The sequence below is a fragment of the Oenanthe melanoleuca genome, chromosome 14 (genome assembly GCF_029582105.1).
Source record: "Oenanthe melanoleuca isolate GR-GAL-2019-014 chromosome 14, OMel1.0, whole genome shotgun sequence".
NCBI classification, from domain to species: Eukaryota; Metazoa; Chordata; class Aves; order Passeriformes; family Muscicapidae; genus Oenanthe; species Oenanthe melanoleuca.
This window is the reverse complement of record NC_079348.1, coordinates 12,919,718-12,934,948: the sequence shown is the minus strand read 5'-3', so window position 1 is coordinate 12,934,948 and position 15,231 is coordinate 12,919,718. Positions and strand designations below refer to the sequence as shown.

Here is a 15,231-nt window from a genome sequence, read left to right as displayed (position 1 = left end):
TTGGAATTCTTGAGCTGTCCTAGACAAGCTGGATAAAAATAAACTCTAGATTCACAAATTATTTCAGAAATAATCACAGCATTCAATCTCTGTTAGAGCTGTCAGTGGAAACCAGAACCTGGCACCGAGAGGCAGGCACGCTCCAGTGGGCTCTGCACAAAGTGGATGGCATGCTGCTTGCTCCTCAGCCTCTGGAATCTAAATGCACGTTGCAGATAAACAGGGGCAAGCAGAAGACACTCCAAAATTTGTTTGCTTGCTGCCTAAATGTCATTTTAAGGCATGATTGAGTCCCAGCCCCTTCAGGCAGCTGGGAGCCCTGGAATCCTGTTCCCTGCAGCATCAACCTGCTGGGAGCTGGTCCTGCTGGCAATACAAGATCTGCTGTGCTGCAGCTGCACCAGTGCAGGCAGCAGAAAGTTTTGACAGTGTGGCTGGAGGAGAGAAATCAAAGGGCTGGTGGCTGGAGGAAGAATGTGGCTCATGGCCGTGAAAGTTTGGAGGCTCTGGAGAGTTTTGGCAGTGGCACAATTACAGAGTTACTGGCATTCACACCTGCCTGGTGGGATCCAGCACAAAATCACAGAGGACCCTGCGTGGGAAGGGAGCCACAAGGATGAAAAAATCCAGCTCCTGGCCCTGCACAGACACCCCAGCAATCCCACCCTGTGCCTGAAGGTGTTGTGCAGACACTCCTGCAGCCCTGGCCGGCTTGGTGCTGGGACCAGTACCCTGGGCAGCCTGTTCCAGTGCCCAGACACCCTCTGGGAGAAGAGCCTTTTCCCAATATCCAACCTAAACCTGCCCTGACACAACTTCAGGCCATTCCCTTGGGTCCTGCCACTGGTCAGGACAGAAGAGACCAGTGCCTCCCCTCCTCTTCCCCCCATGAGGGAGTGCTGGGCTGTGGTGAGGTCTCCTCTCACGTTGCTGAAATTCAGACATCAGTGGGTCAGGGAGGATCAGGAGGGGTGGGAGCTGTGGGAATGGTGCAGACCATGGGCTCTGGCCATATGCTGTGCTGACAAGGTGTGAGGCTGTGGGTGACTGTGGAGGGCACTTTGCCTGGAGCAAGGCTGCTGTGCAGTCTCTTCAATGTGCTGCTGGTAAAGCTTTCAGAAAGATGCTGTTGACAGTGCACAGTGCATTTGAGCTGGGGATTGTGGCTAATTTAATACACCACTATTTAACAGTGTGAATACAGTGCTGTTTAACACACAGCCCTGAGTGTGTGACCTGTGCTGCTGCAGGACTGGGCTCAGCAGGTGTGCTGAGGATGGGGTGGATTCCTCACAGGGACTGAGTGGGGCTGTGCCAGCACAGTCCCTGTGCTGCTGGCTTGGGGCTGGTGCCTGGGGGCCCTGCAGCTCAGATGAAATGATCATCAGTCAGGCTGCAGAAGGCCATGACAACACTCTGGCAGTCTGGTATTACAAACCCATCAGTCTGAGCAAAGAGCTGTCAGGTATTTTATGTTGGCACTATTAGGGACAAATTTAGACCCGTGTCCATTACATTGTTCCTGTCCTTAGCAGGAGTAGATATGGTAACTCTGAAAGAGGCAGCTGTCTGTCTGAGCCAATTTATGCCTGAACCTGCCTGGGTTATTTCAAAGGCTGGTCAGTCCTAGCCTGCTGACTGAGGAGCACTTTCCCCCAGGTTAGTGATTCAAATAAAGGAAACACTCACAGAGCTGCTGTGGGGGCATGGGGAGGGAGCAGCAACCCCTTCTCTCCTGCTTTCACCATAACTTTTTAAAGCAGGCTTCCAACTTTCTCCTGAAATCACCCACCACAGCACAGCTTTGTTTACCCAGCACAGAATAGATCACTGTGTTTCTCTTCTCCCACAGATAACTCACTTTTCTGAGTGGGCTAGAGTCACACAGTTACAACTTATCTCACACATAAATCTGGACTTGGAAAGATTTCAGTATGTGCCAGAAATATGGGCATCCTTGATCATGCCAACCTCAGCTAAGATGCTCAAAAAGCCAGAGAGTCTTAGGCTGCTCACTCAGGCTCCTGTGGCCTAAGCTGGTTCCCAAATCAGTACGACAAATAACCTTTTTTTTCCTGTGGTTTTCTTTCTAACATCGAGTGTTCCTTTGGTGCTCTCATTTCAGCCTGGAGCTGTTGCAGTCCCAAGGCTGGAGTTCATGAACTTTCCTTTTTTTGCATTAAATTTAGTTTCAATAAACAACCAATTCTGCAAGTACTCTCCTCAAAAACACCAGGGAGAATACACAACCCCTTGGGATGAAACAGGCTGTGAGTGCTCCCCCAGCTTTGCCCCATTTAACAGTACATTCTCACAGAGAATTCTGTCAATTCTACCAGAATTCTACCCTAAACTTCCCATAACCAGAGGGGCTGTGTTCTCAGACACATCACACATCTGTGGTTAGCTGTTCCTTTCTCCCAGCAGTGAATCTACAGAGGTATTGATCTTGGGAATGGCAGGGTGGGATGGGATGGGATGGGATGGGATGGGATGGGATGGGATGGGATGGGATGGGATGGGATGGGATGGGATGGGATGGGATGGGATGGGATGGGATGGGAACACCCCAGTGAGGAGCAAGCATCCACAGCCCATCATCTCTTGCTGTGCCACATTTGTAAACTTTGTTTTTGAGTCATAATCTAGAAAAGAGCTCGTTCTAAAGCAGAGTGTGGATGTTAGCTCTAGCAGACAGCTCTGGGAGTAGGGGCTGTCAGTTTGCATCTGCTGAGACTTAAATGGGTCCCAGGGCAGCTGCCTGCCATCCACCCTCCGGTGTTTTATTCCTTGGGAAGTGCCAGCCTACAGCAGAGGGGATGAATGCACTGATAAGCTGAAGAGATGTCTTTTTGAGTGCTTCCCAGCAAGTAAATGGCTGAGCAGGGAACAGAAACGATCTTTCTCGTGCCTAGTTGAGCCCTTTAACTGCATTTCCCTGTTCAATAAACATGCACTCCAGGGCGGTCATTCACTCCAGGGAGGGCAGAGAGGAGGCAGGCTGGGCTCGGGCAGGTCCGAGCCGTGCCCCATGTGCTGGGGGTGCCAGGGGCTCCCCGAGCCGTGCCCCATGTGCTGGGGGGATGCTGGGGGGTGTCAGAGTATCCCCGAGCCGTGCCCTCTGTGCTGCCCTGCATCCTGCTGTGCTGAGGGGATTCTGGGGGTGTCAGGGGCCCCCTAAGCTGTGCTCTCTGTGCTGGGGGTGTCAGAGGCTCCCCGAGCCGTGCCCTCTGTGATGTCCTGCATCCCTCTGTGCCGGGGGGATGCTGGGGGTGTCAGGAGCTCCCCGAGCTGTGCCCCATGTGCTGGGGCGATTCTGGGGGTGGCAGGGGCCCCCTAAGCTGTGCTCTCTGTGCTGGGGGGATGCTGGGGGTGTCAGAGGCTCCCCGAGCCGTGCCCTCTGTGCTGTCCGGCATCCCTCTGTGCCGGGGGGATGCTGGGGGTGTCAGGGGCTCCCTGAGCCGTGCCCTCTGTGCTGGGGGTGTCAGGGCTCCCCAAGCCTTGCTGCCCTGCATCCCTCTGTGCTGGGGCGATGCTGGGGCGATGCTGGGGGTGTCAGGGGCTCCCCAAGCCGTGCTGCCCTGCATTCCGCTGTGCTGGGGCGATGCTGGGGTGATGCTGGGCGATGCTGGGGTGTCAGGGCTCCCCGAGGAGCCGCCGCTCCCCGAGCGCTCCCAGCCCGGCACGGCGGCCCCGCCGCTGCTCCGGGGCTCGGCTGGGCTGGAGAGCCCCGAGCCGCAGCAGCCGGCAGGTAAACAAGCAGATCCCCGCTCTGGCACGGAACAGGTTGCTTTGCAAGCGAAGAACTGTTAAATCGCTGCCTCTCTCCGCAGGGCGAGCCTGCTCCAAGGCACGGCACGGCCGCTCATCGCGCCGGGGCGAGCACAAAGCAACACAGGCTGGAGGAAGTTGGTTTGTACTTACCAGCAGCATTGATATTTTCCTCACAGGAGTACCAGATCCCAGTGTGGAAATACCTGAAAAGGAAGCGGTCATCTCCCGTCTCCCAGCTGTAATGAACCACATTCTGGTTCGTCTCATTTGCAGTCTCATTCCCGCCGTAGTTGAGGCAGTTTGTCTTCTTCTCTTTCCCACAGCTCGGCTTGGGGACCCTCTGTGTGCCCTCACACCAGTGGGTCGTGATAAAAGCTGTTGTAGAGAAGAGGAGAGCCATCAGATTCAGACTCACTGCTAGCAGGGCTCTGCATCTTCGATTTGTCTTCATGGTAAATCCGCCCTCCCTCCCCCTCCTGCCGAGAGAAGAAGTCAAAGGGGTTTGTTTTATTTGGGAGGGGGGGGGGTGGGTTTCAAAGCCTCTCACGATTCAGAATCCAGTTGTCCAGGCATCAAAACTCTCAGCTGCTCGCAGCGAGCTGTAGAAGCGCTGAGGGAAGCGGTGCGGGCGCACTCCCATCCTCGCCGTTCACTCGCAGCCTTTACGGGCTCCGGGAGCAGCTGCCGGTCCCTCGCAGCCTTTGCGGGCTCCGGGAGCAGCCGCCGGTCCCTCGCAGCCTTTGCGGGCTCCGGGAGCAGCTGCCGGTCCCTCGCAGCCTTTGCGGGCTCCGGGAGCAGCCGCCGGTCACTCGCAGCCTTTGCGGGCTCCGGGAGCAGCCGCCGGTCCCTCTCAGCCTTTGCGGGCTCCGGGAGCAGCCGCCGGTCGCTCGCAGCCGCCGAGCTTCAGCGCGGGGCGGCTCTGCCTGCCGAGCGGCTCCCGAGGCGAGGCGGCACCTGCGGGGCCGGGGGCAGCATCCTCCCGCCGGGGGACCCCCGCAGCCCGCCCGGCTGGCTGTGCCCTGCTCCCGAGGGTGGGCACAGCAGGCAGGGACAGCCTTCCTGCCACCGCTGCCACCGCTGCCACCGTGCCCCGCACCGCTCCGAGCCCACTGCAGCACGCCGGGCTGGGGGAGGCGTCACGCCTCAGTCCCGACAAGAATTATTGTTGTTGTTATTATGTGGAGCTGTGAAAGGCATTTTTCGTGCACCGCGGGGTAGAGATTCGTCCAGGAGGAGGAGGAGGGTTGGAGTACTTTAGCATCTCTGCTCTGAGCTACAGGGTAGTAAATCCAGGGCTTGACTCTGCTGTTGGCATCATGGTGTAAATCTCTCTCTTCAGAGCCTTGCTCTGGCGGCCCCAGAGGAATTTAGATTTGAAAGTGTGTGATGTGTGAAACCCACATTGTCCACAACACCAAGTGGAGCCCCTTGCCCAGGCTTTTGTTCCCAGACCCAGCTCTTGCAGATGTTTTGGATGAAGTGGGTCTGGAGGAAATTTAGGTCCTGCTTTGTGCAGAGGGACAGAACTAATTAGGGCAAACCTTGGGCTTTATTCACCAGATGGCAATGCTGAGAGCAGGATTGCTTATTGCTCGATATCCCATTGCCCAGGAGAAGGTGCTGTCCTCTCCCAATGTCCTGCTGGAGCTCCTGACCCCCCTGCACATTGCTCAGAGCTCCCTGGTGAGGGGCAGAGCACCTGGTGCTGGTGGAGGCACAACCCAGACCCGTGTCCAGCACTGACAAATTGTCACTCAGAGCTTCTGTCCCTTAGATGAGCACAGTTTTCTGTGCTGAAGAAGCTGTTTGTGCCTTCTCAGTGGTGTTTGCTTCCAGCCCAGTTTGAACTGTGGGGCTGCTCTGGCCTCTCAGAGCATGGCTTTCCCTGGAAATATCCATGTAGCCAAGCAGGCTCACACTGCCAGACAGGACAGGGGTCATGGACCCCACAGGCAAGGCTTGTGCTGTGCTTTGCTGCCTGCAGACACAGCATGGGGGCAGCTTCTCCAGCTCCTTGGGAAAACCAGGGAGGATTTCCTCCTTAAGGCTTCCAGGACCTGTTCCTGCCTTCCTGATGCCCCCACACAGGTAGCCACAGGACTCTTTTTGGTGCCATTGTTCACCACTATTTAGGAGAATGTCTGAGCCCAACTGTTGATGAGATTTTCCACTATTTCTACACCCACTTGGCTTGGTCATTTTTTGTTATAAATAAACTGTAAAGTTAATGGAAAACTTTTGTGAGCAAACTCACAGGGCTCTGTGAGAACAGCTGTGATGGCAGCTGTGTAAGTCTGGTGAAATGACTTTGCACCCAAGAGCTTTGGCGTTGCCCAGTCCTGCCTGTGCCTGATGAGTGCCAGCTCCTCAGTGCCAGGTTTGCCCTGTGCTCTCTCCCTGTCCTGCTGGAATTGCACAGCACCTGCCCCAGCCCTTCCAGCATTACCAAGCCATCAGCATTCTTTCCTTGGTTTTAACTGCATGCAAAAATCAAGGTGGTAGCTATTCAGAGAACCACAGGATTATTACTTCAAATATTTTTTATGTTGCAGGACATTTATTCAGTAATGTGTTTGTGGTGTTCCTGTATTTCTCAGGGTTATCCACTTGTTAAGAGGAATAAACAAAGCCCTTGAAACTTTGACAGAAAGCCTTCACAAGAAAGCTGGTGCTGTTCTTCAGGACTGTCTTTCAAGTGGCTGCCAGCATCTGAATCATCACACTTCTCCAAGTGTGAATATAGGTCTTTGCAGCTCTTTTCTCACAAATTTTCTCTGCCTATTGCCCTGTGGATTGTGTTTACTGGCCTGCAGCAGCAATGCCTGCACACTCTGCTTCTCCTGTGCCCATCTCCCTGAGGGGTGGGCAGCCAAGACTTTTGTTATCTGGGATAATTTTGTCCTAAATACTTCTTACATTTGGTTTTTACTCCTAATCCTGGCAGATATTTCTATTTCTGTTCCTCCTTATCTTCTTCATTCTTGTTTTTCAGACTGGCAGAGCTGTTGAGAACTGACATGGTGACATTTTTTTTTAAAAAAAAAAAAGACAAAGCAGAAATTTAAGAATCTTAAACATTTAAAAATATTGAGCACAAAGTAAAGTAGGCTCAGTCAGAGAATTTTTTTATATGAATAATTTTCTTTTTCCTAGAGGAAACCTGTTTTTGGGGGGATTACTTGAAAATAAGGAAACTGTTCTGTGCTATACTCATTCTGTAATACTCCAACCACTTCCCTTTGTATAATCTCTGTTTATCAGATTTGTTGTGTATAAAAGTGGAAAGATCATACATATGTTGCAGAAGGCAGTTCAGATGCCTGGATTAAGGAGTATTTATGTGGCATTATCCTTAATGATAACGTAGAAGGGTTTGAATGCTACAGAGATGTAATTTTCAGGTCGTGGCTACAAGAATCTTTAAAATCCTTTTTGCAGCAATAACTTTTCTCTGATGTTGTGAGAAAAAAATGCCTTCACAGGTTAAAGTAACCCCTTTTCCTTTAGTATTTCATATAGGAGCAGTGTAAAGTGCAATCACTCAGTATTTATTTGTGTACAAAAAGAATTTGGCCCAGAGGATTTAAAATAATGATAGCTTTTGCAAAAGGAATCTTTCAATCAGGCTCTGTTTTTCACTAGTGGAAAACAGAGGCACCATTCACTAAAGTGAGAGGAAGCCCTACTTTTGGGTCCTCTGCTGCTGATGGGGACAGTCTGGGTGTTTATTTGGAACCAGCAATGACAAATGCATGGGATTATATGCTGGATTTAAATCAACACTTTAAACTCCCTATAGCTTATTTAAATTTTCATTTCTTACAGCTCTGTCCTCCTGGGCTTCCTCAAATGTTTATTTTGTCCTTTTCAGCTGTCCCTGGACTGGAGTTCCCAGCTCCTCCTGCCACTTTGGACTGGACCCCACCTGGCAGCTCCTTTTTTCTTTTCCTCAGCACCACAGAGCCACAGGATTCACTTGCTCTATTCATTTGTTTTGCACATGACTCAAAATCTCTTTTTCTAGTTGTAATTTTCCTCCCTTGACATAGAGCTCTGCATAGATCATCTTTATCTCTCTCTCTTAGCACAGTAAATATGAATCATTGGTGTGCCCCCAGTATCCCTCCCCTGTCTCTGCTCTGTCCAGCAGAATGGGAAGTTTCTCCTTACCTCAGTCACTGAAGGGGTTTTATTTTTATATTTGGAGAAGGGGGTTGGGATGGAAATACTGTACATATTTCCCAGATTGTGTCTCCCAGCTGTGAAGTTTGTGTTCTCTGCACCCTCAGGCTCCTTTTAGCTGTTTTCACCCCGGTTTTTATCTTTTTCCTGGAGCTGTGACCCAAAGCAGTCTGTGCTCAGCAGTGATGCTTGGCACTCTGAGCACACAGGCTGGGCTGAACAGTGCTGCTCATCTCAGAGCTGCTGCTCAGGCACAATCCTGATTTTTGGCAGAAATGAAGCCCTCAGCAAGCGGGCAGCCCCTGGGGGTCCGAGTGGAGGTGGGCTGAATATTGATACCACAGGAAATCTTGGCTTCACTTTAACTTGACTTGCAGTGTGTCTTCCACATACTTTGCTTGTGGGCATTTAGGCAAGGACAAGAAGATTGCTCAGGAAATTCTCCCTGTTCCTAAAGCAACCAGGCAAAAAATGAATTCTGACAGCACTGTAGCAAAGACCTTTAGCAGTCCTGATGGAAATGGAAGAGGTAAAATAAACTGTTGCTTCTCCCACAACAATTTCCTTGGTCCAGCATCACTGGGCAGTGGACAAAACATGCCAGAGTGCCCTCAGCACAGACCTGCTGTGGATGCTGTGGTCTGTGGCCAGCATTGCTCATCCTCAGGGTCCCAAACAGCATCAGCTGCATCACCCAGCACTGCTCTTTGTGTGAGCTGGGTGGGACTGGGATGCCAGCAGATTTGTACTCTGCTATCTGCATCTAATTCTTCCAGCAGCTGCTGGAGAGGAAGGGAGATGAAAAGAAGTGACAGGTCTGAGTCATGTCTTGATTCGTGTCTGGGAGGGCTGGCTGGCTCAGGTGCCTGAAGAGGCAGCCCAAAAGGTCAGGGCTGAGCAAGCACAGCACTCCTGAGGCAATTCCCAACAGCTACTGACACGTGCCCACCTCTGGTGGGAGTGGATTAGGTGTAATGCTATCCTACTTTTCATCCTGAATTATGAATTTTTCTGTCTTAGAGTTATAAGAATTATTTCCTCGCAATTGACAGTTGGATTGGATTAAGATGAAAGTTTAATTAATATTTAGTACTCTTTGTTAAGGGTAACTTTGATATGTCTAAGTTATTACAAGAAGCTACAGGCCCACTTAAGAGGAACTCTAAAAGCAGAACCCACTTCATTCTTTATTGCTGCAATTAAAGAAGCATTCTTGCACATCAAAGCCTTAATGGCAGCTTGTGAGTCTTTCAATATTCCTGGGCACCCTGGCCTGCCATGAAAGCAGCAAAAGTGGCCACAACAATCAGAGCAGAGCTGAGAAGTGTCAAAGAGTTCATTACCCAAACATGCTCTTTTATAACGCAGGCATCTGATTTCCATACTCATATAATGTTATATTTTGTCATATCCCACTGTGCTTTTGCAAGTGTCTAATTCACTAACTACAGATGGATTAATTTATATTGCTTGCTTGTTGTGTTTTTTATGACATTTTTTTCCTTCTCTTATCAATGTATTTTTAGGGACAGAAGCTAGAACATTTCAATGTCTGTTGTTTTCAGTTTGTGCCTGGCAAAGGAGTAAACTGTGTGCATTTGGTATCATTTATATGAAGAATAATGTTGCTTATTTGTATGTCCATGTATTTTTCCCCATAATTAGGATTCATCCATGTGTCCAGGCATTTTAAGTGGTAGATTATGATTTGCAGTGGGATTTTAGTTCAAAAAGGAGTGATCAGGGAGATTTGTTTCAGCAATCTCTGTGCCTGGAGCTTCATGTTTCTGTATCTTCTCTGCAGAAATTGTACCCTGTGCAAAATGCACTTGGGGAAACAGACTTTACCAGGGCAGAGTAGGAGAGGCTGCTTTTGTGCAGGGATGGCTTTTTGGTGGGGCCATGCAGATTTGCAGGAAATGAGTGCACGTTGTGTCACTGGGGGTGTTTTCCAAGCCAGGGCATCAAGAGCCCAGGGATGAGCCCATGATCCCATCAGGGCAGTGATGCTGAAGGGGAGGGCAAGGTTTGCTCACCACAGGAAGGCAGGATGGTCAGGCTGGCTCTGGAAGCTGAATGTAGCAGGACACTGAGTTTGGTCTACATTGAGAGAGGAGCTGTAGAACACAGCAAATTTATACATACAGCCAGCAGGTTTTGAACATTTCAGCAGCAGATCTCAATTTGAGCAGAAATCTCTCCCCCAGGAGCAAAGCAGAGGACAAAGCAGCCAAACTGAAAATCAAGAGATCAATACAAAAAGCAAAACACAGTGGCAAAGATGCCTCTCCAGAGCAGGCAGGTAATTGCATAACTGTTCCAAGGAGAAAAGGGCAGCAGGCAGGAGACAGGGACAGGGAAAGCTCCTGCCTGCCTGGGACAGCATTTCACAGTGCATGGGAAGGAAAGTGAGTGGGGATGCAGAAGTGACAAAGAAAATGCCAGACTGCCTGAGAAAACCTGGGCAAAACTGTCCAAAAATGGCACAGAGTGTCATGGGGAGAGACATCCTCCAAACTGCAGGACTTTTGAGGCAGCACCAAACCCAGCAGAGTGTTGGGAACAATGTCAAATTTCACAATGAAGTTGTAGCAGATGGCAGAAGAGGGAGTCAAGGCCAGGACTTGGCAGAAAGAGGGAAAATGTTAGCCATCAGCCTGTCTGGAGAGCAGCAGGAGGGAGGAGATGTATGAGCAACCTGGAGGACGAGCAGGACACTCAGCAGAGTGAAAGGAGGGTGCACTGGCAGGCTGCTTTGGAGACCAAAATATGATAAAAAAGTCTAGAGCAGCAGCTGGCTGCTATCAAAGACCACTCTCCCAGGTCTGTGTGAACTCCCTGGCCTCAGCAAAGGGGCAAAATGAGAGAGCAGTTCTTCAAAGGGAAAATGCTATGAATCTTTTGGGAGCCTGAGTGGGAATGAAGCTACGGGAGGAGAAAGTTCAGCAGTATCACGCTGACTGCTCAGCTTGGGAGCTGTATTTCCAGCTTCACAGCTGGTCATGAATATCTCCTCTTTCCAGCCCTTCCTTGGCTGGGTTTTGGATGGAGAAAAGTCCTTTCTATTCTTGGTAACCTGCAAGGTCTCAGGCAGGGAACACTTTTCTCTGAGGTTGTGTGCACCTTTGAAGAGATGTTCCTTTCCTCCACCATGGGCTCTGCTGGTAGTGCCCAAATCATCCAGGCTTCACAGACCCCTGGCACTTGTGAGAGTTAATGCAACACCTTTAACAGAGGCTGCAGGATTTGATACAGAGCAGTTAAAATAATTCTGCCAAATGGGAATTGTTGGGCAGGTAGAATGCATTGACTTAAACCTCTAGGCTTCACTCTCTTGGTTCAGATGTCTGATCAAAGAAAGAATAATATATATATTTTTTTAAAAAAAATCAGGTGTTGCCTGAGACCCTCCCCAAGTCAGCCCTCAGCACCATTCAAGGCCACATGAGCAGAGCTCAGGCTGGCACGTGCTCCTGTCTGTGTGAGGATGTGGAAATGCAGTGGAGGCTGCTGGCACCCCAGGCTAGGCTGGGCTGGGTGGCTGGGCCAGCACCACTGTCTGAACTGGGACACAAGTCCTGCCCTCTTAACCAAGGTCTGAGTTGATCCCAAGCAAACAATGACATTAAAATCCTCAGATGGGGCCATTTCTGTAGTAACAGCTGAATTATAACCCATGAGCTCCAGGAAACCAAATTAGGGCTCCATGTGCAGTATTTACTAGGGCAATTTCACTTAACCTTGCCATCTTTTAATTGCTTTTATATCTTGATGTAGTAATTTCTGATTTTTTTTAATAGTTCCATTTATTGAGAAACACCACAAGAGACATGAATTCAGACAATTTCTGTTTCTGCAGTTTTGCACTGTAATAGCAGCAGAAATCATTTGTAGGCAAATTCTTGAAACAATAAATATCTGTCTCTGGTTTGGATATTTATTATTTCTGTAGCAGCTCATTTGCAGGACAGAATATCACCTTTAGAAGAAGCAGAACTGATTTGCAGTCAAAGTAGTGCTTTTGGTTACTTCTGAGTTTTGTAAGAAAAGAGACCAAACATAAAGTAATAATGCAGGAAACACGTAAAATGGTAATTTATCAAGTTAAAGATCTCAGTTTGATTGGAGAGGGAAATGCTGGAGTGTATAAAAATTGCAAAAAGCAATATAATTCTGATGAAATATACTTCAGAGGAAAAATTAACCTACATTCCAGCCTGTTAATGTCATGGAACAGATAATTGAGTTCCTTGCTTTCTTGTCAATGCAGCAATATGTAACTCTGCTCAAATGCTCAGGTAATCAATAGTTTTTATGCTGATCTTCTTAATTTGTTCTTTGAAAACTGTTCTAATTGCCATTTCTTTTGTTCTTACAAAGTCTTCACAGAAAGGTTGGGTTTTTGGACTCACATCCCACAGCTGAGGGAGCACAGAACCAAAACTCACTCAAAAGACAATGCAGGTTTGTGCTTTATTTCCATGCAGCACTTTTTGAGAAAAATAGCCAAGTTTATTTTGAAAGGAATAAAATACCTGATGAAGGGAAAAGAACCCAGCAAAGCTGATCTGTACAGATTCTTCACTGTGGTGACTGCTCTGGGCCTTTTCTGGGTGGTATCGTGGTGCTGGGAGCAAAATCAGTTATCCCAGGCAGTGCTTGCCATGCCAAAATTAACTTTTGGATAGCAGGAAAATGAATTCAGGAGTCACTGATGGCAGTGCCACCCTGCTCCTGTGTCCTTGGCAGGCAGGGAATTGCTCTTGGTCTCTACCATGATTTTCAGGCTTAACAAAATGCAGCACATTCTTCAAAAGGAGAAGGCTGGAAAGGATTTTCAATCACCATCTCAAATTTGGCTTCAAGCTGCCATAAACTGGAATATCCTAATGTAAATTGAGAATAGTCTGCTAAGGTGGCAGTGGCTCTTACACAGCTCCCTCTCATATCCCCATTTTAAGAATTTTTTCTCGGGTGTTTCTTTTGTTTAATGTTGTCTGTGCAGTTTTCTACAACAGTTTAACTGCTTTATTGGCAATGAGGAAGGACATAAAATCTGTTATTGCAAGTGAGGAAGAAACATATGCTCCATGCTTAATGTGCAGCTGGAAAATAGGCATTAAGATATTTTTTTTAAAAGCCCTTCACATTCAATGGCCTTTTATTTCCCTTCTTTTCTATATAGCCCTGAACAATTGCTGGTTAGAGAGTGGTGCTAATAATGCCAGGATTGTGGGTTTGATGCCCATAGGGGCCATTCACTTAAGAGTTGGACTTGTTGGTCCTTGTGGGTTCCTTCCAGCTCAGAAGATTCTGATTCTGTGATTCTGAAAATGCAGCAGTGGGGGGAGGAAGAGATAGGAGGAGTTGCTGAGGCTTCTTGGACCCATGGCATGGACAAGCCAGAGGATAATTTCCTGCATGTCTAGAAATCAAGACACTGAACTTGTCAGATTCCAAGGGGTATAAAATAAGGATAAATGTGAGGCATTGAGCTCCCTAAACCAGCAACACAACCAAGGCCCTTGAAAATTCAAGCTCTGGGCAAAGCTGTGCAAAGGGATTTTTGCCCAAGAGCCCTTGACCCTGCAAGGAGCTGAAGTTCTGTGCTGTCTGTGCCCCCAAACACTCTGCAGCTCCCTGCCAGCATCACTCACTGCTTGTTCCCATTGCTGCTCCAGCTTGGTTTAGGGAGGCTGAGACCTGCTGGGCACTTGTCACATCAGCCCTTGGAAATGCCCTTTTCCTCTTTGCTTCCAAATCATCTCATGGGTGCTTGTAACCAGGCATTTCCCAGTTAATTACCAACAAACTAATAATGAATGCTGAGTTTTCAATGGCCAGACCTGCATGGATTTTCTCACCCTGTAATTTGCTCAGTATTCAGCAATACCAATCTTACAGTTCAACACCAAAGCGTGGCACTCCAATATTGCCCAGAAATAAGCTAATGAGACAGGAATAAACCAAGCAAGTGGGCTGCAACAGGAAAATGAGGTTCTGGCTGGGGGCCAGGGGGTGAATGGCCTGGCAGAACACAGGTACAGACTCCTGAGTCACTCCTGCCTTTCCACAGTGCTTTGTTGCCACCCCATGGCCTCACACAAGGTTGCAAGAATGGAACTGGAAAAGGTGCATTTTATGAGATTCTTGTTTTTCATTGAAACCACTGAGAGCTTTTGAGAAAAGCTTCTCAGATCTCTGTCTTTTCACTCATGCCTTGCTGACACAAGTCTCTCATTTTTCCAATGTGGCAATATGCACAACACCTGTATTTTATCTGCATTTAGAAGGAATTTCTCTTTTTGCAATTTCCTTCCTCATGAGGACAAGATGCCTGGAGGATTATGGTGTTGTCAGGCCTGGAATGGTCACTAAATGGTCATGCAGGGATGCTTGATCCATCCAGCCTGATTCTCCTCTGTTTGCCAAGATAAGAACTGCATTTTCCACTCTGGCCCTTGTGACCACAGCAACACATCTGCCTTGTGTGAAATAATCCCTGTCCTGTTTCAGGTGTGGTGTTGAACCACAGGGATGGCCAGCAGGCACCCTGGACAATCCTGATCACTCTTCACACATCCTGTTTTCTCTTTTCCCATTTCTTTCACTGTTTCTGGAGCCTACCTTTCTCTGTCTTTTCCCAACCTTTCTCTATTCCAATCCTCTCTCATTTAAATAATTCATCCCTAATTTTCTTCCCCTTAAAGGTCCTGATTTTCCCTTCATGTATACACAGCTTTTGCATTTCTGACTGCCTGACTAGGTGATTTTGGAGCTGTACATTGTCAGTGATGCTGCTGGTCTTGCAGAGCTCTGCTCCCTGGGGGGTTCCCAGTGCTCCCTCCAACCACTTCTGGAATCTGGCTGTTCCCACTTCACTCCTCCCAAAGCACTGGTGAAAGCCAGGCATCCCTCAAGGTGTTGTTGGTGGCAGCAGCACTGTCACCTGTCAAAGATGAGGATGCTGCAGCCACTCAGTGCCCTTTTCAAAAATGTGACCTCACTTCAGGGTCTGCATTTTCCCCTGCTCATTCCAGCTGGCTTAGCCATGTAAGAAACTCTTACTGAGGTGAAAACACCGAGGCTGGAATGGTTTGGAACTGGGCTCTGCCTTGGGAGCACCACTGTGGCAGAAAAAGGGAGAGTGGCCAGCCCATGCCTGCTCCTGGTGAGCTGAGGGGCAGGGACACAGCTGGCTGCTGTCACCTTTACTTGCTTCTGATGTAGGTGGATGAAGATGCTGCAGAGGGGCTGTGTGTTTTCTGGGCTGCT

At 48.8% G+C, this 15,231-nt stretch overlaps 1 protein-coding gene across 1 annotated transcript in view; it reads right to left on the bottom strand.

Annotated features, from left to right (window-relative positions):
* GSG1L (GSG1 like) overlaps positions 1-4,560 on the bottom strand; it is a 59,408-nt gene extending 54,848 nt beyond the window's left edge. Inside the window, exon 1 of the mRNA XM_056503718.1 lies at positions 3,925-4,560. Coding sequence (XP_056359693.1) covers positions 3,925-4,225 — 301 coding nt within the window. The 5' untranslated portion in view covers positions 4,226-4,560. The remainder of the gene's footprint in view (positions 1-3,924) is intronic.
* Between the last annotated feature and the right edge of the window lie 10,671 nt (positions 4,561-15,231).